This window comes from Cololabis saira, chromosome 9 (genome assembly GCF_033807715.1).
Source record: "Cololabis saira isolate AMF1-May2022 chromosome 9, fColSai1.1, whole genome shotgun sequence".
Taxonomy (NCBI): domain Eukaryota; kingdom Metazoa; phylum Chordata; class Actinopteri; order Beloniformes; family Belonidae; genus Cololabis; species Cololabis saira.
In genome coordinates this window covers 10,903,642-10,925,926 of record NC_084595.1, presented here as the reverse complement: position 1 = coordinate 10,925,926, position 22,285 = coordinate 10,903,642, and the positions used below count along the sequence as shown (strand labels likewise).

At 38.8% G+C, this 22,285-nt stretch overlaps 1 protein-coding gene across 2 annotated transcripts; it reads left to right on the top strand.

The window, feature by feature from the left end:
- LOC133451415 (cytotoxic granule associated RNA binding protein TIA1-like) lies at window positions 1-14,988 on the top strand. 2 transcript variants are annotated; one of them, XM_061730444.1, is made up of 12 exons: window positions 1-206; window positions 2,855-2,951; window positions 4,412-4,510; window positions 5,643-5,697; window positions 5,925-6,012; window positions 6,201-6,276; window positions 6,447-6,555; window positions 6,642-6,737; window positions 7,956-8,040; window positions 10,001-10,139; window positions 11,285-11,439; window positions 13,589-14,988. In XM_061730444.1, exons 1-12 carry the CDS (start codon window positions 181-183, stop codon window positions 13,725-13,727), a joined length of 1,164 nt encoding a protein of 387 aa, XP_061586428.1. In that variant the 5' UTR covers window positions 1-180; the 3' UTR covers window positions 13,728-14,988. The 2 variants fall into 2 exon arrangements, with proteins under 2 accessions (XP_061586428.1, XP_061586427.1); XM_061730443.1 differs by having other exon boundaries at window positions 11,282-11,439.
- The last annotated feature ends 7,297 nt before the right edge of the window (window positions 14,989-22,285 follow it).

The following is a 22,285-nucleotide window of genomic DNA, read 5'->3' as shown; positions in this document are numbered from 1 at the left end:
GCTCCGCCATCTTCAACTTCCTATTGTTTGCATCAGACCGAGGCGTCTGAGACACCACAGCCAGCGGATCTATCCCTGACCAGCCCACACGTTTACACCCGCTCAAGCCCAGCATAAGCCACGTGTATGTCTTTGTACTAGGTCATTCTCAGGACGTGGACCAGTAAAACCTTGTAAACGATGGAGGACGATCAACCCAGAACCTTGTGAGTATCCCGGGTCCCGTCTATGTGCAGGAATGTAATGGCTCCGTCTACTTGCTGCGCTGCTGCCTGTAACGTTTCCACGTTGGTTGTTTCACCTCAACGCCGCGGACGCTAGGAAAAACGCACGACTGTTGCCATTTTTGCATTGATATTTCACTTTTAATTAATTGGCGTTATGGTAGTGTATGTTTTTCCGCGAAGGGGGACATAGAAATGTATGTTTGATCAAGCGAAACCTTATGGTTACGCGTTAAATCGACGCAGAGCCTACGCCGTAGGGTACGGCTGTAACGCGGAACCATAAATCAGCCCACGGCGTATGGGGCTTGTCGCCGCGTACCCTACGCCGTAGGCTCTGCGTCGATTTAACGCGGAACCATAAATCAGCCTTAAGTGCTAGTGCGAGCTATCATGAAACATCTGCTCGACCATTTCCCACCGAAATGATGCATATTTGTCAATAATAGTCGGCGATTTTTGACCGAAATTATGGAATGGGGGGTTTATACTACGCAAAAAGGCGGTGTGGTTTCATAAAACGTCGTTTTTTTTTTTTGCTGTCGACACCGACAGCGAGGCCCAGTGTGAGCCGGCCGGCTGGCGTGTTTAGCCGGCCGGGTTGAGGAGCCACGTCAACGGCCGGAGGGACGGCCGTGGCCCCGCCGGCGAGGCGGTGACCCCAGGCAGCGGCTCTCTGTGGGGGACCTGCTGCAGCCTGCCACGTTTTACACCCGTTTCACCGTGGTTTCATCCAGCCATTGGGAGCTGATGATGACTGGTTGCTGGTCGCTAGGCCGTGCGGACTAGTCTTTGTTTGCACGCCACTTCCTGTTTGAATGAATACTTTATTACAGACTCTAAAGGTTCCATGTAAAATACATAAAAATTACAGGACACACGTTAAAATACATGCAAACATCTGTTCCAATGTTTCCATAGTCCAGATGTGTACCTTGTATCACTCCGTTTGATGTTAGTGATTGCAGTTATTAGACCATTTTCTGACTCATGGAGTCGACACATACATTTAAACATAAAATTCCTCAGCAGAGCATGGAAGGTGGGGACATAACGATTAAGAAATAATGGCTGCGTCCAAAATTGCATACTTCCACCCTAATGAGTATGCAAAAACAGTATGTGAGATTTTTTCGTCCGTCCGAAATATTAGTACGTACTCAATAGTATGCTCTATCCATACTCATTCCGGAGAAATTTATTAGGCTGCATCCGAAATCCCATACTCCCACCCTAATGAGTATGCAAGATTTTTTAGTACGTACTCGATAGTAAAGATGCACCGATCAGGATTTTGAGGGCCGATCACCGTTAACTGATCTCCAAAATCAGTATCTGCCGATTTCAATGTTCCCGATCACCGATCACAGCGTGAAATCCATAAATTCGTCAATAGTATTGTCTCATGTACAACACTGACATTGGTATAAAAATTAGGAGATGAAAAAGTATCATCAATTGTCTGTTTTATTGCAGGCTGAGGCAAAGTGCTAGTATTTCACACTCTAGAGACTTTTAGAGATGATTTAGACTCGGCTTACAAAGAGTAAATGTAGCTTACTAGTTTAAGCTTTCCTGTGGCGGTTTGTTGTTGTAAACGTCATCTGATCGGCCCGCTTTGAACTATTATTTTCCGATCAAAACCGATAGGGGCATTATCGGGCCGATACCGATGGGTTGTCGATCAATCGGTGCATCTCTGCTCAATAGTATGCATTATCCATACTCTTTCTGGAGAAATGTATTAGTGTGTGGATTGATGGACACTAGCTAAGCGGAAACTTCCCACAATGCAATGCAGCGGTGTTTGGTTGCTAAGTGATACATATATGTCATAAGTATAATAATATTATTATATAATATTCATATTATAATATTCTAGGGGTGTAACGAGGGATGTTACTAGTCAACACAATAGATTAATATTAATAACCCAATATCACAATACAGTTTGTCACCTCCACGACACGTATCGTGACGTTTTTGTATTGCGAAATTTCGTGGCACGATATATTGTTGCACCCCTATATTATTCGTATATATTAATAATATTATATAATGTCATCTTGTTTGGGCCAGGATAAATGGGAAATAGCGGAGCGGTGTGCTGCTACTGCTGCTGTGACACGTCACTTCCTTCCAACGGCAGGAAGTGACGTGTGCGCTCTGAATAGTACGTCCGAATTAATGCATACTACTGATATTTACTCAAAAGTGTGCTGAACTTAAGTATACTTTTTAGTATATACTGTTTAGTATGGCATTTCGGACGCACCAATACATTTAAACATAAAACTCCTCAGCAGAGCATGGAAGGTGGGGACATAACGATTAACAAATAAAGTGCTTGCACTTGTCCATCTTGGAAGCTTAAGGAGGATCCTGAACGCATCATTATATCCTACCTGCAACTTCTTTAGCTTGGCGTTGGTATAATTACACCAAAGGTGAGCTGTGTACAATAGGCTCTGAATAGATTTACTTTAACATCAGCTGTGCACATATGGAATCTATGGACAAGCATATTGGCCTGAGTATAGCACAGCACTGATGCTGGATGTCGTCATCACATAGATCCTGTTTGATGAAGATCTTAAAACATGTCTCTCTCCCCCCTTGTTTTTCTGCAGGTACGTAGGGAATCTGTCCAGGGATGTCACCGAACCTCTCATTCTGCAGGTCTTCACACAGATAGGACCCTGCAAGAGTTGTAAAATGATAGTTGATGTGAGTTTGCTATTTTATTAACCCCTACACTAAATGGCCAGAATCAGAATAAGAATCAGTTTATTGCAAAGTTGTTTAACACTAGGTTTGCCAACTCTGAAAAATAAATAAGGGACACCTCATCGGCAGGGCCGGCCAACCCAATTGCCTTCACCCTTCCTGGCGTGGTGATTTTTCTTTTTTTTGCCCCTTTTTTTTGTGAGGGAAACGTTTTTTTTTTTTTTTAAACCATTTGACTCGAACCTGAATTGAATTAGATGCATATTTTCGAATGCCATGAACACATGGAAAACAAATTATTATCCAGCAATTCACTTTAATACAAAATAACAAAATTAACTGAATAAAACAAGTATCTTTCTTAAACAGAAACCTGACCTGCTTAACTCAAAATTGTATAAATTAATATAAATCAATAGAAAGAAAGCAGAACATCCATTCTGTAATAGTGCACATTTTTAGTGCAATAACAAAAGTGCAAACAGAAAACATATGTAAACATATTTGGGCCTCAAAGGCCATGACTGTAGGCTACAGTTGTAGTAAAAATGAACTCAACAGCTCAATGCCAATTTTCCATTGGCATTTTATGACTTTTTTTTGACTCTCACAGTAATACGAACAAAGTGCGTCCCTTTTCAGCTCAATACGGGACACATACTTTAGTTTATGAATATCGGACGATTCCGTTTTTCAAGGAACGGTTGGCAACCCTATTTAACACACAAGGAATTTGTTGTGGGGATTGGGGCAATACAAAAGAGCAAATAATATTAAAGGAAAAAATTTAATGTAAAAAAAATAATGTACATGAGGTGACCTGGGGTGTGCGTTTAATGTAACGCATAAGGTCAGGAGTGGAGTCCTTACGTTAATGTAGAGTGGGGTTGGGGGACAGTCTGTGTTAGACGGGGGAGACGGGGGTCCGAGGCCTTGTTGACGAGGCCCGCTGCAGTCGGGAAGAAACCAGTACGTTTTGTTGGTGCTCATAGTTTCCAGAATCAGTTTTATTGGCCAAGTCTGGTCAAACAAGACAGGGAATTTGACTTCGGTTATTTTCGCTCACTGTACAGTAAATAGACAAATGACAGCTCTTATTAACATATATAAAATAAAAAAGTGAAAGGTGCAGCAGTATGAGGTAGACATGGTTATTGGAAGGTGCATTGTTACAGCATATGATTGTGGTTATTATTATTATTATTACTGTTATTATTATTGCACAGTGATTGATTATTCTGAGACGCTGAATGTTGAGTTCATCAGAGCAACAGCTTGGGGGAAGAAACTGAAACTGAATAAAGTTCCCTTATTCAAATGAATATCTTTATGTTGTCTCATAGTTTCCGTAAAGTTTTGTTTTAGTTTTTAATTACTTGTACCACGTTTGACTCAAAAATAGCCTGGTGTTATCTGTAATGATTGAACTGTTAATTTTGGTGTTGTTTTCCTCTCTACAGACTGCTGGAAATGATCCATACTGCTTTGTGGAGTTCTACGACCACAGGCATGCTGCTGCCTCATTGGCAGCCATGAATGGAAGGAAAATAATGGGTAAGGTAAGCTATCGTATCTACAGGGTGAGTGGGGATGGGTGGGCTATGGGAGTGGGACATTTAACGTGTCTGATGTTATTTACTTTTTTTTTATTTTTAATTTATTTTTAATTTTTTTACTCCTAAACTAAACATACAGCCAGTGATTACTACATTACTACACACCTATGCACATTATTCATTCATTAACTTGGTGTACTGACCTGCAAATGAAAATAAAGTGTTACAATGGTCCAACGTTGGTCCACAGCCTGCAATACTATGTGCTGCAAGGGAAGAAACTGTTAAGTTTTTAATCAACAAGATTTAAAAGACCACAGGGCCTGATCAAATAATATATAAACCTTAACTGAATGGTTTAGTCATGAATACATTGCCAGGGCGTAAACCTATAACTTATAGTGTACAACTGTACTTTATTTTGACATCTCTCACAATCCAATACAGAGAACATACCACATTCACTAAAGGGAAGCGGCCTCATAGGTCCTCTATCTCAGCATCTCTGTTTCACAAACATACATATTTATGCATGCACAAAAATAACTGAACACACTCTTAATACACAAAACCAAATTGATACACAAATCAGCGTCAGGTGTGAGAGGATTATACATTGTTGATGACTACAATTAGGAAGACAATTTTAACAACATAATGTAGAAAATAACCTGAAGAAACCTTAATTCTCTGTTGTGCAAGAAAGTCCCTGTAACTCTCTGATCACTTGTGAATGTTAGTGATGAAGATGATATTTTACTTTAATTGTCATCATTACTAAATGTAAAGAAATATTAATAAAGCTCGTCACAAGTATGATCTTTTCCGTGGGAGGCAGTCATTGATGCCCCCTGTTTTTGTGTCATTACAGGGTACATTTTATTTGTTTTCCACATTCAGAAGACAATGTTATGACAAAATAGAACTTGTATTGAGCAATTTGTACTTTTTATTTATTTATTTTTTTACTGTTGATTGTAATAAGGCTGAAGTGCATTTTAAGGCATCATATTGCACTGAATTTAAAATCTAATGAGGCTGCCTTCATATTTTGAGTCCTATACTATAGTGGAGGTTTTACTCAATGATTTAAACATACCCGACCTGGTTTGTTCTCTCTCTGCCCTGTCTGCAGGAGGTCAAAGTCAACTGGGCCACAACGCCCACCAGCCAGAAAAAAGACACAAGTAGTGAGTACAAGTGTCTTTCACTGGGGATTTAAACTTTCACCGTAATGCACGGGAAAAACTTCAAGATGGAAATTGTGTCTAATAAATAAATAATTTCATTCCACAGTGACTTTAGAAGTTTGGTGTGGTATTAATGCATTTTATCAAGATGAAGGAACAACCACAGAAGATATAGAAAAGTGTTTATTGTAAATATTACATGTCTGAATCTTTTTCTTCCCTTATAGATCACTTTCATGTCTTTGTTGGAGATCTCAGTCCAGAAATAACCACAGAAGATGTCAAAGCTGCCTTTGGTCCCTTTGGCAGGATATCGTAAGTACAAGAGAAACATTTTTTTTTATTTACAAATGAAATTACCCGATGACCTTTGGAACTGTTGAGTGTAACATCATTAATTAGTTTGTGTAAACATGGCCTGTTATCCTTTGACATTTTATAAAGTGGAGGTTTTATGTCGTAGTTGGTATCTGACATGCTCAAGCTGGTGATTTTGTCCACAGAGATGCTCGTGTTGTGAAAGATATGACCACAGGGAAATCTAAAGGCTATGGCTTTGTGTCTTTCTTCAACAAATGGGTAAGTAGGTGTAATCCTATTATTAGCAGGGATCTTAAAAACAATATTATGACATATGTGAAACATGATGGAGGGTTTTTTTTTATGAAACAGACTTCCATTTAGATTGCTTTGTACTTTATGTTCTGCTTCCAAATATCATAGATGACCAGTTTCTTTGTTTATTCCAGGATGCAGAAAATGCCATTCAGCACATGGGGGGTCAGTGGTTAGGAGGCAGACAGATTCGAACCAACTGGGCCACAAGAAAGCCCCCTGCCCCAAAGGCCACCTATGAAAGTGCGTTGCCACAAAATTGCAGAATTTGTTTGGGTCTTGTGTTGAATTGACAGTTGACGGCAATAAAACTGTATCTTTCCTGCCAGATAACTCGAAGCACCTGTCTTTTGATGAAGTAATGAGTCAGTCCAGCCCCAGTAACAGCACTGTGTATTGTGGTGGAGTCAGCACAGGACTCACAGGTATTTAACAAGCACTCCCATTACTTTAACTGTTAATAGTTTACTAATGTATTTCTACTTTTTATTATAGAATTAATGAGTTGAGTGGGAAATGTATTTCAGGGTGTAATGCTTTAGATAGACCACAGATAATTGGTCTGCAGTTAGTGTTTTTCTTTTTAAAAGCAACATTTTATGTAAGGTATTTATTTTTCAATAATTTTAGTGGCATAACAGTTAAACAGCATAATAATGGTGATGATAATGACAGTTTTTTCCCCTTAATATATTAAAAAGGGGAATTTTGATATTTATATGTATGTTTGTACTTATTAAATGTATTGAAATAAACACAACCACCTTACTTAAAGGTTAGTTAAACTCAGAAATGTAGGTAATATGAAAATGATTAAAATGTTCTTTCATAACCTTTTTTCCCCATCAAGTATAAGTGCCAACAGTTTTCAAATCTTTAATATGTACAAGTCTGATTTGATAATGTGCTCTGTTAACCAACGTTTTTCTGAAATGCCAATAGGTTTTGATATTTATTGAGGAAAGAAATTCATTTCAAGTAACGTACATGGAATCTGGCAAAAATACGGTGTGATTTAAGACAATGAGGCGGGCAGCAGGGCTGGATCCAAACTTCAGCGCTCGCTGCTCTACTTCTGATTATGCTCCAGCGCCATCCCAAAATGAAACATGAATAGGAAAAAGTGACATCATTGGCTGCAGGATTTGCTCCGATAGGCTTGATTTGTTAAGGCTTTTCCATTTTTTTCCGACTTTCAAAGACGAGTAAATAACGATGAGTTTCTTTGTCTTTACGTTTTTAGTTAAGGATCCTCTGCTCAGTGAGGTCACTATGAATCCTTGTAGCAGCAAAATCCTTTCAAGCCTGTCCACCAGGAGACCTATACCCAGAAATAGAGCTTCAACTGATTTATTTTAGTCCTTGACAAATCATTTATTTACTGAATAGGTAATCAGAACACAATTATTTCTGTCAAGGCCCCCAGGTGTACATGACCTTTGTGTAATTTTTATACATCCCATGGATGCAAAAATCCCAACAATAACAAGTTTTCCTTGTGAACCCAATCAATTATGTTGATGAATTGCAGTCTTATCAAGGAACTTTACTCACCCAGGGATTGTTTTTTCCCACGGTGCATCAACCACAAACGCATAAACAGTGTTCATCGCCCTCTTTCCCTCTTTCTGCTTGACTTTTAGAGCAACTGATGAGACAGACCTTTTCCCCGTTCGGACAAATCATGGAGGTCAGAGTTTTTCCAGACAAAGGCTATTCATTTATAAGGTATGTGTGTATATTGACTGAAAAAGTATATATTGCTACAACTTTCATCAAAATCCAACATCACTGACATTAAACACCATTGTTTAAAACTAAAAAGTGTTACTACACATGTAACTTACCTGTTTAATCTTTAAGAACCTCTTTGTTTTGTGGTCTCTCATACGGGTCTTTAACGTTTTAGTCCATGTGGATGCTGGATCTCTGTACATGCAGTACTATTATTATTTTTCTTGAGAAAGTTTGCCCTTCTTATAGCTATAAATCCATATCTGAGTTGGCTCAAAGAATAAAAGTCCAATAACTTGGATACTGCTGCTGTGGTTTTTTTGGTGAAAAAGTAAACCCTTAAACAAAACAAACAAAAACAATCTGTTTTTACCATGTCACGTCGTCATGTAAATACAAATTCAGTTAAAACGACACATTTCACTGTGGCGTTGCTTAACAACAAAAGGTAAACTAAAATGCAGGAGCAGTGTGGTCAAGTAAGTAAAAAATTCAATTGTTTATAGAGCCACAGCAGTAATAACTTGAAGTAATTGTTCTCTAGTCCCCACACTCTTTCTTTACAACGCTCTTTGGGCTCTCTGATGGTTACAGCATTTATTTATGTGCGACTCTCAGAAGGTCCTGCCACAGCAGTTCAGTCGGCCCTGCTTGGGTGTGAATCTTTACTTTTTCCGACAGATTTTCTGGTGTGTCTGGCATCATTTTCTGGCTGCATAATTCCATTTCAAGTTTCATCTCTCAAACAGTTGGCCTCAGATTTGTTTCCACAATATTTTGGTGCCCAGAGAAGTTTATTGTAAATTCAGCAATGTGCCCAGAGGGCTGTTGAACAAAACCAAAATAAGTGATTAATCCAGGATATGTCAGTTATCCTGGTTTAATTTGGTCTGAAGTTGGTTGCATGAAAGCAGGGCTGGATAAGTTGCCATGGAGATGTATTCTGTGTAGCTATCCTGGTGGCCAATATAGTTGATTCCTTAATCCTGATGCTCTGTTAAATCAGTTGTCACTCTAATCTGAAATAAATGAAATCAAAGGGGTCTAATGATCTTCTTTGTGTATGTTTCCTTGTTTTCACCAGCCTGCATTAATGTTTGTTTCACAGATAAAATATATTTTTATCTTATTGTTTGGCACCAAACCTAGAACCAATACTACAAGTCACTGTACTTTTCGTGTATTACGTCCTTTTTCGGGTGAAGGAGCATTTTTTTTATGGGAGGTTGCAGTTGTGGAAAATCTCTGCCCAACATCGGTATGATTGCCATCATTCGGTTAGAATTCACATCCTATTGCAAATGAGTTGTTAAAGTGTAGCCTGTAAGCTGCACTGGACTACTGAGCATTCAATCTCTCCTGCTATTGTCTGCCAGGCAGACTCTAAGTTTATGTATTAATAGTGGCTTAATTTCCTTTTGAATTATTGGGCGTTAGACCTTCTTGTGTGTTTCCATTAAAAGCTGTTGCTCACTTGGTGAAACATAAGCGACACGTGTCCTCTCCACTTCTGAATCAGAAAGCTGTTTTGTTGAAAAAGCCCCAAGTAACCAGGGTTAGTTAAACCTGAGTTAATATATCTGTTCCTTCTCACCCTGGCTTGGCATTCATGCAAACGACTAAACGAACAAGAACTTTTACCAAATGTGCTAGGCGGATTGGACAAACGTTGGGAAATTCTTGTGGTTTATTGACATGTAACTGTGAAAACCTGCTCCAAACCTTCCTAACAAGTCACACTTGTTCTGTTTGACGGTACAGTATGAAAGTAAGACTTTTAACAAAACTACTTCCTTTGTAGATGTGTTCATACTTGTTAGTTGTATTTACCTAATTCTAGGACATTTTGATGATTAGATGAATGTATATTACAGTTGGTATGTGAAACCTAACAGTTGAAAGGATTACTTCCTCTTCCTATATATGAATCAGTGTTATTTTTGTTTGTGTCCAGGTTCAACTCCCATGAGTCAGCAGCCCATGCCATTGTGTCAGTGAATGGCTCTTCGATCGAGGGCCATATAGTGAAATGCTACTGGGGTAAAGAGACCCCAGACATGATGAACTCGATGCAGCAGATGTCTATGCCCCAGGTAAGGGTCGACTTAATAGGGGCTCATAGGACAAAATAAGCCTGTGATGCTGGACAGATGCTGCCATATCGGAAAACATTTGCCTCCTGCATTGCAATTGATGTCCTTACTTAAGGCTGAATTATGGTTCCGCGTTAAACTTACGCCGTTGGCTACGCGTGAGTCTCTCCGTAGCCTGCCGTGCACCTCCCAAAAATGTAAATACGTGTTGAGGCGACGCAGACCGAGAGGGCTGTGATTGGTTTGCTTGGTAGCAACGCATTTCCGGTTCGTGAAGCAGTAGTGAACTTTCAGCGCTTTTCTTCGTCTGTGTGATATTTTTTTGCACAATAGTTGTTCTTATTTCTTTGATTCACTGTGACCGGAAAAGCCGGAAGCTAAACAAAGTATCAACTAGCGCTCTGGTGGGGTACTGCACCGCAGCGAAATGGAGTGACGGAGAAGTCCGAAGGGTTCACGACGGCGTCACGGCAACGGTGTAGGCTCTTAAATCCGCCTTTAGAGTGGGTGGTGTTTTTCAACGGTCATGGAAAAAATGTGTGGCGTACGCACACTAGTATTTGACTTTAAGAAAACTTTTGAAAGTATTCTTTATCCATTTTGCAATAACTTTAAAACGAGCTAGTTCCTCTGCTCAAAGAGCTGGAAATATTTGTCCTGGCTGATCCTGTGTTTTTAAAAGTAACTTATCGCATCATACGGGGACCAAATGTTTGTCTTGTTAGTTGCCAGCAGATAAGTTGAGCAAGTTCCCAGCAGTAAAGACTATTTCCACATGTATTATAGTATGTGTGTATGTATGTATATGTATATATATATATATATATATATATATATATATATATATATATATATATATATATATATATGAAATATTCTTATTAAATACTTAGTTTCTTACATAGTTGAATGAGCTAAATCACACAAATTATCAATGGAAATCAAAGTTGGGTCTGGGTTTGGATCGCACACAAAATTAAAGAGGAAAAACACACTGCAGGCTGATCCAACGTTGATATAATGTCCTTAAATCACATCAAAATGAGGCTCAGGAGTGTGCGTGTCCTCCATGTGCCTGTGCAAATGTGATTGACTTGGAGTTACACTGTGTTTAAGTGTTCCCTTTTATTTATATTTTTAAGCAGCAGCAGAACAAGATCAGTTTCGCTGCAGCCCAGCCCTACGGCCAGTGGGGTCAGTGGTACGGCAACGGGCCCCAGATCAGCCAGTATGTCCCCAATGGGTGGCAGGTCCCCACCTACGGTGTCTACAACCAGCCATGGAACCAGCAGGGCTTCAAGTAAGTAACTCGGTGTGCACAAGGCTCCTCCACACCACCTCCTCCTACTCCAGCAACCCAGAGCTACCCCCTTCAAGACTGGGGCAGCAAGACTCTGGCCACGCAAGGGAGCAAAATCCTCCCACCTACCTGCTCTCTCCTCTTCTCGCCAAGCCCTCACCTTTCTCATCTTAAGGAGATCACAGAACGAACATGAAACTCATACACACACGCACACACACATGCGCACACACGCGGTCTGAACTAAAGTTGTGGTGTTTGCCAAGTTTCAACCTGACTTTACTGCTCACTCTGCACATCACAATCCATGAAGAATCTTTAGTTTTTAACTTTTTTTTTTTTTTTCCATGTATGTTGAATTGTAGCAACGTAGTAAATAAAAGCAAACGTTTTCTTAAGAACCAAGCGACAGCTGAATGGTGAACATTTTTAAAGATTATTTACCGATCAGTACATTTGCTGAACATTTGGTCAGTTTTTTTTTTTTCCTTTCTGTACACATCCAGGGATAGTTGCTGATGAATAATACTGTCATGTCGTGTCAGATGTCCCACCTTGAGCCATCATCAACTTTTCTGTTCTTTTATTTTAATATACATTAATGTCAAACAGTTCTACATTATTCTCTTTTGGGTTTCATTACTTTCGTTTGAATGATGTGATCAGTATGTGAATGTCAGTCGGACATTATGAATCTTTCATTGTCAATGTGCCGTTGATGTGCACTCAAGAATAACAAAGGACAAGCATTTTGTCTTCTGACAGTTAAATGTTGAACAACTGTATAGTTTCTACTAGGGCTGGGTGATGACTTGATTTATAGTTTATGGAGATTTATTGGGGGGGAAAAAATCTGAACAATTTTCACTTGAATTGGCATAATCTCAATATGGCACTGCCATCTTACTGCTGGACCAGCTTTGTGGTTTTCTTCTGGAGAGTTCTCAAGAGACTCAGACGAATCCACAACGTAGCGCGCTATGCCCTTAAAAGTTAGAACTCAAAAAGCAGCTTTCTCTAAAAAACTGACTAGTTATCTCTAAAAGAGGCTGTTTCTTCAGCTGCCTGGAAGTGGTTTATATTCCTGTCTTCTAAACCGCTGTAAAGTTTCTTTAGTTGTCCAGAGTATGTGGCACCTAAAGGTAGCAGCTCCACTCATTTATTCCAGCATCTTAAGAGTTAGAGGAATGTGTAGCTGCATAATACAGCGGGGGTCTTAAAGCACCCAGGAAGCGCGCAGTAGGATAATTTTCCTGTAATATATCTATGTTGTCCTGCATATGCTGAGTACAGTCAAGCCCAGACACGATGCTGCTTCTCTTCTGATTTAAATATTGAAGTAAAGATTGCCCTTTTTGTATTCAAAATTAGTTAAATTGAAAATATGACGTAGGGCCGTTTTTAGGCCATAATCACCCAGCCCTAGTTTCTATGGAGTTTTGAGTTGGATGTAACTGAAAGTAATGTTTGATTTTTGCGAATGTTTAGTAAATGGACAATGGCTAAGAGAAAGGCTAGACCTGTCTTCACTTGAAATTTGAAGGTAAAACTTTATCCAGAATAAGCTGTCTAAATTTCACGCTGAACTCTGAATTTAGTCTTATTTTCTGAATGATAAAGCTTTAAAAAAAAAAACAAAAAAAACATCCATCCTGTGAATTAGGAGAGAATTTCTGTAACACTTTGTGGCCAAACGTCGGAGTGTGGCGAAGAAAACAAAAGTGTCTGCGTTCTTGTGGATTGTGTGGTTCATTTGTCTGTAAACTGGTTTACGTTAATGAATATCAGTAGCTGGGAGTGGGTGGGACTGAAAATAATATCTGCTGTGCTTAGCTTGTACGCTTTTTGTCTGCTTGTCCACCCATATATATAATCAAAGGACACCTTTGGCTTCTCCAAAGAGTCCTCCACTTCCTGTCTCCTTGTTTTTATGCGAGCTTGATTTTTACCCAGCCTTTCTCACCTTCACAACCTGTGATAACCGTTTGCCTTCCTCTTCTCACTCCGACCTGTCCAGATTCCAGTAACTCTTAATACAAAGCATCCTTTTGGCTCCCCTTTCGCCTCGTCTCTTCTAACCTGCTGGCATTTTGTCTCTCTCTCCCTCTCCCCCCTCTCTCTCTCTCTCTCTTTACCTCATCTTTTGCAGTCACTTACCCGCCAGTGCTGGGTGGACTGGCATGGGCGCCATCAGTAACGGTGGGGTTATGGAGCCCACACAGGGATTGAATGGGAGTATGCTAGCCAACCAGCCCGGTATGGGAGCCGCAGGATACCCCACACACTGATAAGTGGGCAGTGTGGGAGATTTGTCAACAGTCTCTTATGGCTGCCAAGTGCCCCGCTGGGCTGTTAAACACCGCCTCCATTTGTGGCAGGACTATGTCTTTTGACAGGATGTTGAACCTAATGAGGAGGTTTACATCTGTGAAATGTAACTGGATCTTCATTGGGGGTGGGGTGGGTTGAGGTAATTGGGGGGCCAGGGAGCAGTAATTTGACCAACACAGGTTGTTACACCTCTTTGTGGAAGGCAGGACATTTTTAAGTTAAATGTAAATGAGTATAAAACTGTAAAGGAGAAACTTTTGGATTTTTTTTTTTTTTTCTGGGTTTTAAAAAAAAAAAATGCTTCCATTCTCACATCTTGCCTCTCCGACATCTACTGAGAGGTTGAACTTTTCTTTTTTTTTTTTTTTTTCTCCTCTTTTGTGAAATTCTGAGTCACATTAAGTCGTGAACTCTGGTAATTATTTGAGGAATGGAAATCTGTTAAATATTTTTCTAATTTTCTCTTGGATTAAAATCAATTGCAGGGATTGTTGCCACTGCTGTTTCTCTGTAAGGGCAGATAAATATTGCACAGTTTTTTTTCCTTTCTCGTACTCGCTAGACAAAAATTTGACTACCAAGAGTGTTCCCTTTTTGCATTCCATTTCTCCTTCATACCTTTCTGACGGCCTCAAATCTTCTCACCACTTGTAAATAACCATTCATCCATTCATTTGAAACGATGTAAGTAAAAAGCTACTGTTAACTGTGGGTGCTTGCTTTCAGTTTTGTTTTGATAATTCTACAGTTAACCCCCAACATTGTAGTAGCAGAGTGGCACTATGAAATGTGACACTGGCACAGTGCACACACATTTCTTCCATGCAGGGATAAGACAGCATTGCCATGCAGTGCATACGTAAATTTAACACAGTTCAAATGTTAAAGGGTGAACATGTATGTTTGAAACTGATGTTTTTTTAAATATCTATTACAACGGCAGTATTTTATATCAGCAATCTGTGTGGATTCAATCTTGACACGTTTTTTTGTTTTTCTTTTTTGTTTTGCCAGAGAAATGAGGAGGCCTACAATGTAACAGTTGCCTTATAGAGCTGGTTTCTTTTAGCTGACAAGATACTCTTTTTGATTAGGCAGTGCCTACAGACATTTTCAACCCCTTTTGTTTAGAAAGGTGTTAGCCCTGAGAACTGATGACTCTGCTACTGTAATCTATGTTTTCTTGCTTTGTCCAATTAAAATGCTAATGCACATATACACTATGTTTTTGCGTTTTTTTATCTTCTTTTTTCACCTGCTATATTTATTACAAGAAACCTCCATCCATCATTAACCACACCAGCTTCATCCTACGCAGGGACGTCGGTCCTGGGGTCAATTGCAGCTGTCTGTAGGATGAGAGGATACGCCTGTTTACAGGGCCGGCCACTCAGAGACAACCCACCATAAATCACATTAATTTCTGCGGTCAATTTAGAGTCAACAATCAGGCTCTCATGCAGGTTTTCATTCCATTTTGCACATGAAACGCTCTCGCCGCCTCTTGGAACTGAACTCTTTGGGGGGGCAGCTGGTAGTGCAGCCGTCTCACAGCAAGAAGGTCCTGGGTTCAATTCCCGCTGGGGAAGCTGTGGGTGCCGATTGCGTGTTAGTTCCCCCATGACTTCAGCATAGGGTTGCCACCCGTCCCGTAAAATACGGAATTGTCCTTTATTTGAGAAAAAAATGTTGCGTCCCGTATTGAACGAATATGGGACGCGATTTGTCCCGTATTTTCATTAACTTTTACACCATATTCTAGTTGAATTATTGAAATAAATTAACTTTTACACCATATTCTAGTTGAATTATTGAAATAAGTTAACTTTTACACCATATTCTAGTTGAATTATTGAAATAAGTTAACTTTTACACCATATTCTAGTTGAATTATTGAAATAAATTAACTTTTACACCATATTCTAGTTGAATTATTGAAATAAATTAACTTTTACACCATATTCTAGTTGAATTATTGATGAAATAAATTAACTTTTACACCATATTCTAGTTGAATTATTGATGAAATAAATTAACTTTTACACCATATTCTAGTTGAATTATTGAAATAAATTAACTTTTACACCATATTCTAGTTGAATTATTGAAATAAATTAACTTTTACACCATATTCTAGTTGAATTATTGAAATAAATTAACTTTTACACCATATTCTAGTTGAATTATTGAAATAAATTAACTTTTACACCATATTCTTCACCTGTATGTATATTATACATCTGGGCCGATGTGGACATACGTAGCATAGGAGGCTATTTCAGTTGCTAGTATGGTTGTCTGTCTATACAGTCATGAAAGTTCAATGCTATTAAAGCATTTTAAACTTTAAATCAAATGATTTTGTTTTTCATATAAAATAAAAATGTTTTTATTCAGTTTAGAAGTTTTAGGGCTTTTTTTTTGGCTCCTGCGCTGCTGAAATCAGGGCGTCCCTTATTTCTATTTCTGAAAGGTGGCAACCCTACTTCAGCACCCACACCCTGGGTGGGGTTGGAAAGGGCCTTTCTGTGTGGAGTTTGCATGTTCTCCCCGTGTTCCCTTGGTAGCTAATGTGAGCTACCCTCACAAAAACATGCACACAGTCCTGGGTTATACATGCCCCCTCTGGCCAACCGGGGCACCAGATGGGGTGGGGAGGATCTGGCCGGAATAACGTGTTCCTTCCACGCGCTACATCCGGCCAGAGAAGCCCCACCCTGTCTGGTGAAAAGAAGCGGCCTGCTCACTCCTCAGGTTAAGAAGGAGACCTGAAGTCAGTGTAGGGCCCTCCCGGGTTGGTAGAGGGACCAATGCCCTTAGGACTTAGGTGATAAAATGGGAAAACATCAGGGAAAAAAAAAAGAAACTGAACTCTTATTTCTCAAACATCAGAGGCACTATTGATCATGACAGTCTGAATGCACACTAACCATCCATCCAGTAGGTGGGTATGTTGTAGCTCAGCTCCATGTTGATGTCACACATTTCAAACAACTTTTTTTTAGTGGTTGGTTGTTTGTTCAGTGGTGTAATGTGTTTCAAACTTAATGCTACTAACATGCACGATATAAAGGCTCTAGAAATGTTGCACCTGAATGCCTTTCTGACGTGGTATTAGCTGCTAAGGAGAAAAAAAAAAAGTTATGTGGTCATTTCATCTCGGAGGACATCATTACAAGAATGATGGACCAAGTAAATTGCTAAGTATTAAGTGCTTTGCAAAAAAAAAAAAAAAATAGGGCATGGTAATAAGATATACATTTCAATTGTTTAGAAGTGAAGACGAAAGAAGTTTGTTGAAACAAAATTGTCTGTCCTGGCAAACCAACTGGATTAATTTAGCATCTGAAGGGGATTTTAGTGTTTTTAGTCTAGATCCTTTTTATCACAGAGATTTAAAACTTAATACAAACAAGTCATCAAGCCATTCACCTTCAGTTACATGGGCTTATTTAAGTTGAATTAATTTGTACTTTGACTTAATATTTAAAGCCTTTCTGATATATATTTGATTTATTTATATATACACACACACGTTATCCAAAAATATTTAAATGTCTTCTCACTACAAGGCTTTTGCTTCTCTTATCACTGGTTTTAAAACACAAAACTTGGTGGAAGTGACTCCATTAAAAAGTGTTGCTGTGAACATTAAGTTTCTTCCATAAACTAATGTGAATATCATCGAGGCTTTACGTGATCCAGTTCATCCATTTATCCCCTGCTGAGCTCAGAATGTCAAATCTGATAGCAGAAAAGAGAAGTGTAAGTTCACTCGGCTGGTTATCTATAAGACAAAGGTCAACTTATACTTTGTTAAATTTTCTGAGGAATATACTGGTGACACAATCGCCCCAAAAACTGTATGACAGATGTGGACAGAGTACTCGACCCCAGTACTTGAGTAAGAGTACAAATACTACTGGTCAAAATTTACTACGTTACAAGTAAAAGTAGCTCAGTCAAAATATTACTCAAGAGTAGAAAAGTACTTGCTTTTAAAGGTACTTAAGTATCCAAAAGTAAATGCTTTTAAATTTACTTTAAGAGTAAGAGTAAATTTCTTATTTTCCACATCAGTAAATTACAATTTTTTCTAAATTAATTTAAGGATCTTTTAACTCTTGTTTCTGAGAATTAACTCTTTGAAACCAGCTGCACTGATGTGCTGCTTTTAGAACCACAATGTTATATAAAACCTGCAGAAACACCAAAAACAAATCAAATGAATGAAATGAGTTTATTAACAATCATGAACTGAAACCAAATTAATCTGCACCATCCAACTAAGTCTGGATCCCCCTCAAAGACCACTGCTTTACAAAAAACTACATCTCTGCTTTCAATAACTCAATGTTGAAGTCACTTAACTTTACAGGACGGACATGTACCAGTACAATATAGAGCATGACAAACTGTCTCCCAATGTCTTGTCTCCCCATGTCTGTCTTCCTGTGTCTGTCCATCTGTAGTATGGAAAGACGTTAACACCAGAGAGGAAAAAACAGACACTGTACGTACTGCAGTGTTTCCGCTAGAAAAAATTGGCACCGGACAATGTGACCTGCAGGGTTTCAATTTACCGGACAAATGTTTGAAATTCCGGTCACATAGGCTATATGAATTTATTGAGGTTAAAAATAAATCATGCAGTAGTACGATATCAATGCAAATCATTTAATAGTATTTTTTATTGAAAAACAGGGTGTTTAAAATAAAATAAGTCCCGTCAATTGACTTGCGAGCGTAACTTCAAAAAATAAATATTGCAGAAGCTTGCGCTCTTCTGACACATGAATGAACATAAAGAGGAAGGCCTATATACTCTAAAATAAAACAATTTGTAAACAAATAAAAAACATATCTGGAGTGGCAAATAACATTTTATTAACATGGCCATGCTGCCAACTTGAAATAAAAAGATGTCCGTTCCCGCGTTTAAAATAAAACGGAATAAAAACTGAAAACAAACAGGGGAAATCCCTTCACCTAGATCCGGTGTATAACAGTTTACTTTTTGCGCATTTTCGCAGCACTGAAGTGAGCAGCTGCAGAATCAAAATCAAAAGTTCCAAGTGTCTCTGCACAGCTTGCAATGCGCATCAGTCTTGTTACTTTGTCCTCCCCCAGGCGACTCCGCTGCGCTGTTTTAATGCGGTTCTGCAGAGAGAAACCTCTCTCTGCTGGCACACTGGAGACAGGGATCACGCAGGCTATCTTGGCCAGTTGAGCCCACTCGGGGTAGATTTCACAGAAATCCCTGATTAGAACTTCACAGGCCATTGAAAAACTCAAGCCTCCATAACCGCGGAGCGCTATCATTACAGCGACAGCATCTCTGCACGCACTTGTCACTCATCACCCTCGCCATTAGAGCTTTTTCATTTAAGAAAAAAGCTTTTAAGATTTGCCTGTTTCGCCATATCAGAGACCTCTCTTGTGGTGTGTGGTTTGTCAGATTTAATGAAACAAATGCGACAAGTTTCGTTCCGCGCAGAAAAGAAATTTAGTTTCACATATAGGCTACATTCATTTATTCACACATACACACACACTGCTCATTCGTAAAAAAAAGTATATGTTTTTTCATAAAATGATGTGGAAATTACCCATTTTATTACAACTGAAATTTTCACCGGACACTTTGACCGGAGAGATTATAAAATACCGGACTTCGGCATATTTTACCGGACAAAGTCCGGCAATTACCGGACAACGGAAACCCTGACGTACTGTCCATCATATTTGAACTACAAATGCTCTGCATGGATTATTCTACCTTTACAACAATACAGCTTTCAGCAAAACAAGCTCGAAGAATGAAATGAAACCACAATGTCCCATGTTGTCGTGTTGTTGGGACTATACTGTGATGTAATGTGACCGTGTTCTTTAGTTGTTACAATTGTCACCCTGGTCCAACTATTCCAACTTGAAGAAGTCCTTATTCAACTTAAGTAGTAGCTGGTTTTCTAAGTTTTGTGAATGAATCCACCCCCGTCTTGGGCTGAAGAGCAATCCAGCTGCACCGAAGAGCCTTTCACACGCAGCAGAAGCGGGTAATGCTGTGTTTAACTTGAGCGACAGTTTGGCTACAGCCGGGCAAGTTTTTAAACTGTCCATACGTCCATCTGTACATGCAAAGTATGTATCAAGTTGCTTGTTGATACTGGTTTCCTTCTTGGCTGTGTGCAACATGCCGGAAAAGAAGTCATCTCCGTTGGAGGTGCTTGAAGAGACATTCAGCTGCTGAAGAGGTTCATCGTAGTCAAGAAGATGTTCCTTGATGTATCCGAGGCCTAACTGAAACAATCATTATTATTATCATCAGAGAACCATCAAACAGATTATTTATTTCGGCAGGTTTGTTGAAAATAGCGGATATAGTTGAACTTCAAACTTTAAAAATAATGTTTAAAAATCGTTACCACAACAGTTACACAATGTGTTCAGATTGGAGGATGAGGACAACAGACTTAAATTTGATTTCAAACATACTTTTGCAAGGCTAAACATAAAACAAATATAGTGTATTTCTGTTACAGGTGTAAAATTATGGCATGGAGAAAGCAAGGAACTGAAAAGTTGCACAAGTTTGTATCAGCTTAAGAACATTTAAAAAAAAGAAAAGATAAGTGCCTACAAAAAAATAAGAAGGAATTTTTGTTTGTTTTCTTGCTATAAATATATGTATAGATAGATTGGTGTTCAGTAAGTCAATGTAATTGTATTAACAGAGAGGGGCAGGTATCATAAGTTTTCTTCTTCCTGCTCCTTTTCTTTCATGCTGATAATGTGTACTTCATGGAATTTTGTACAACATTATTAAGAAGATATACCATGAATGGAATAAATGAAATGAAATGAAAAAAAAAATCATCATCATCCATTATTATGCTTACTTTAGTCACGTCATAAGCTGTTTTCAGGATCTTAATATCATTTGAATGTATTGGAAATCACTTGCTTTTAAGAAGGAATAAACAGGCTAGATCTTTCAGGTCTTCTTCTATGAAGTGGAAAATCAGAACCTGACAAAAGAAGGAATGTAGAGTTTCTCACCTAGTTGGAGGACATCATCAGTGGCCCAGGATAATCTGAATTTTGGGTGGAGAATAGCTGCAGCAATCCGCTCTGGATCAGACATCATGTCCCCAAATCGTTTCCTCACTCCGCCAAGGAGGGCGTCCACCAGCGGCTTGCAGTACGTCAACGATGGTCTGATTTTCTGAAGCCTATAGATAGAGGCGAGTAATATGGAAAAATATAATATCACCATTATTTTTCATGTTGGTTTCTATGGTTATTTTTCAAGTTACTATCAGTACAAAAACAGATCTATAGACCAAAATGCAGGTTTTAATTAATACTAAAATGGATCTCTTCAAGTGGATCTTTTATGTGGCTCAACCACTCAATCTACCACCACTGTACCTACCTGAAGATGAGGCTGGTGATTGTAGGGAGGAGCCATCCCAGATGAGTGCCTTTCTCTCAGGGGCGTCAATTGGGTATGGCAAGGTACGGCAGCCGCCACACCTTGGCTTCAAGGGAAAATGTAAATGTTTGTTTTTTTAAATACATTTATGGAATTACTCTGTGTCTATTTGTATTGATTATTCTATTACTTAATACATATAGAATAACTACAAATGCAAATCAGAACAACATGATCGATTTCACTAGTTATTATACACTGCAAAAACTCAAAATCTTAACAAGAATATTTGTCTTATTTCTAGTTAAAATGTCTAATTTTTAGTAAAAAAAAAATCTCATTAGATTTAAGACAAGATTCAAAAACAACTATTTTCACCTGTTTCAAGTAGATTTTCACTTAAAATAAGTGGAAAAATCTGCCAGTGGAACAACATTTTTTTGCTTGTAATGAGAAGATAAATCTTGTCCCACTGGCAGATTTTTCTACTTATTTCAAGTGAAAATGTACTTGAAACAGGTGAAAATGGTCAAATAACAAGTTATTTTTCTGGTGATGACTCTTGTTTTAAGTGTAATGAGATTTTTTGACTTAAAATTAGACATTTTAACTAGAAATAAGACAAATATTCCTGGTAAGATTTTGAGTTTTTGCAGTGAGCGAGACTGCATTTGAAAAAGTTCCAATTTTCTTGACCACACAGATAAGCTACATAGCAGACTTCTGTGATGAGTATTTGCTGGACGTGTTGATTGATACTCTAGTTAAGTTCTGTGACTCGTAACCTTGCCATACCTTAGCTTCGACTGAATTGACGCCACTGCTTTCTCTCCCTGCAGTATGTCCAGTGCCTTCGCAACACGAGCCATGGTGTTGGCATATTCACCCAAAAAGGCGATTTCAGCCGGACTGTACCTGTCAGACAGACACACCAAACCATGAGATAATTGGACCCCATTTTGACCAATGCTTTACCCCTCATCCCAAATCCTCTGTTTTACTATTTTGAAACACTTTAAAATACTTCAAATAGCAAATTGACATTGACATGTTGTGAGCTTGTAGATCAGGTATTTG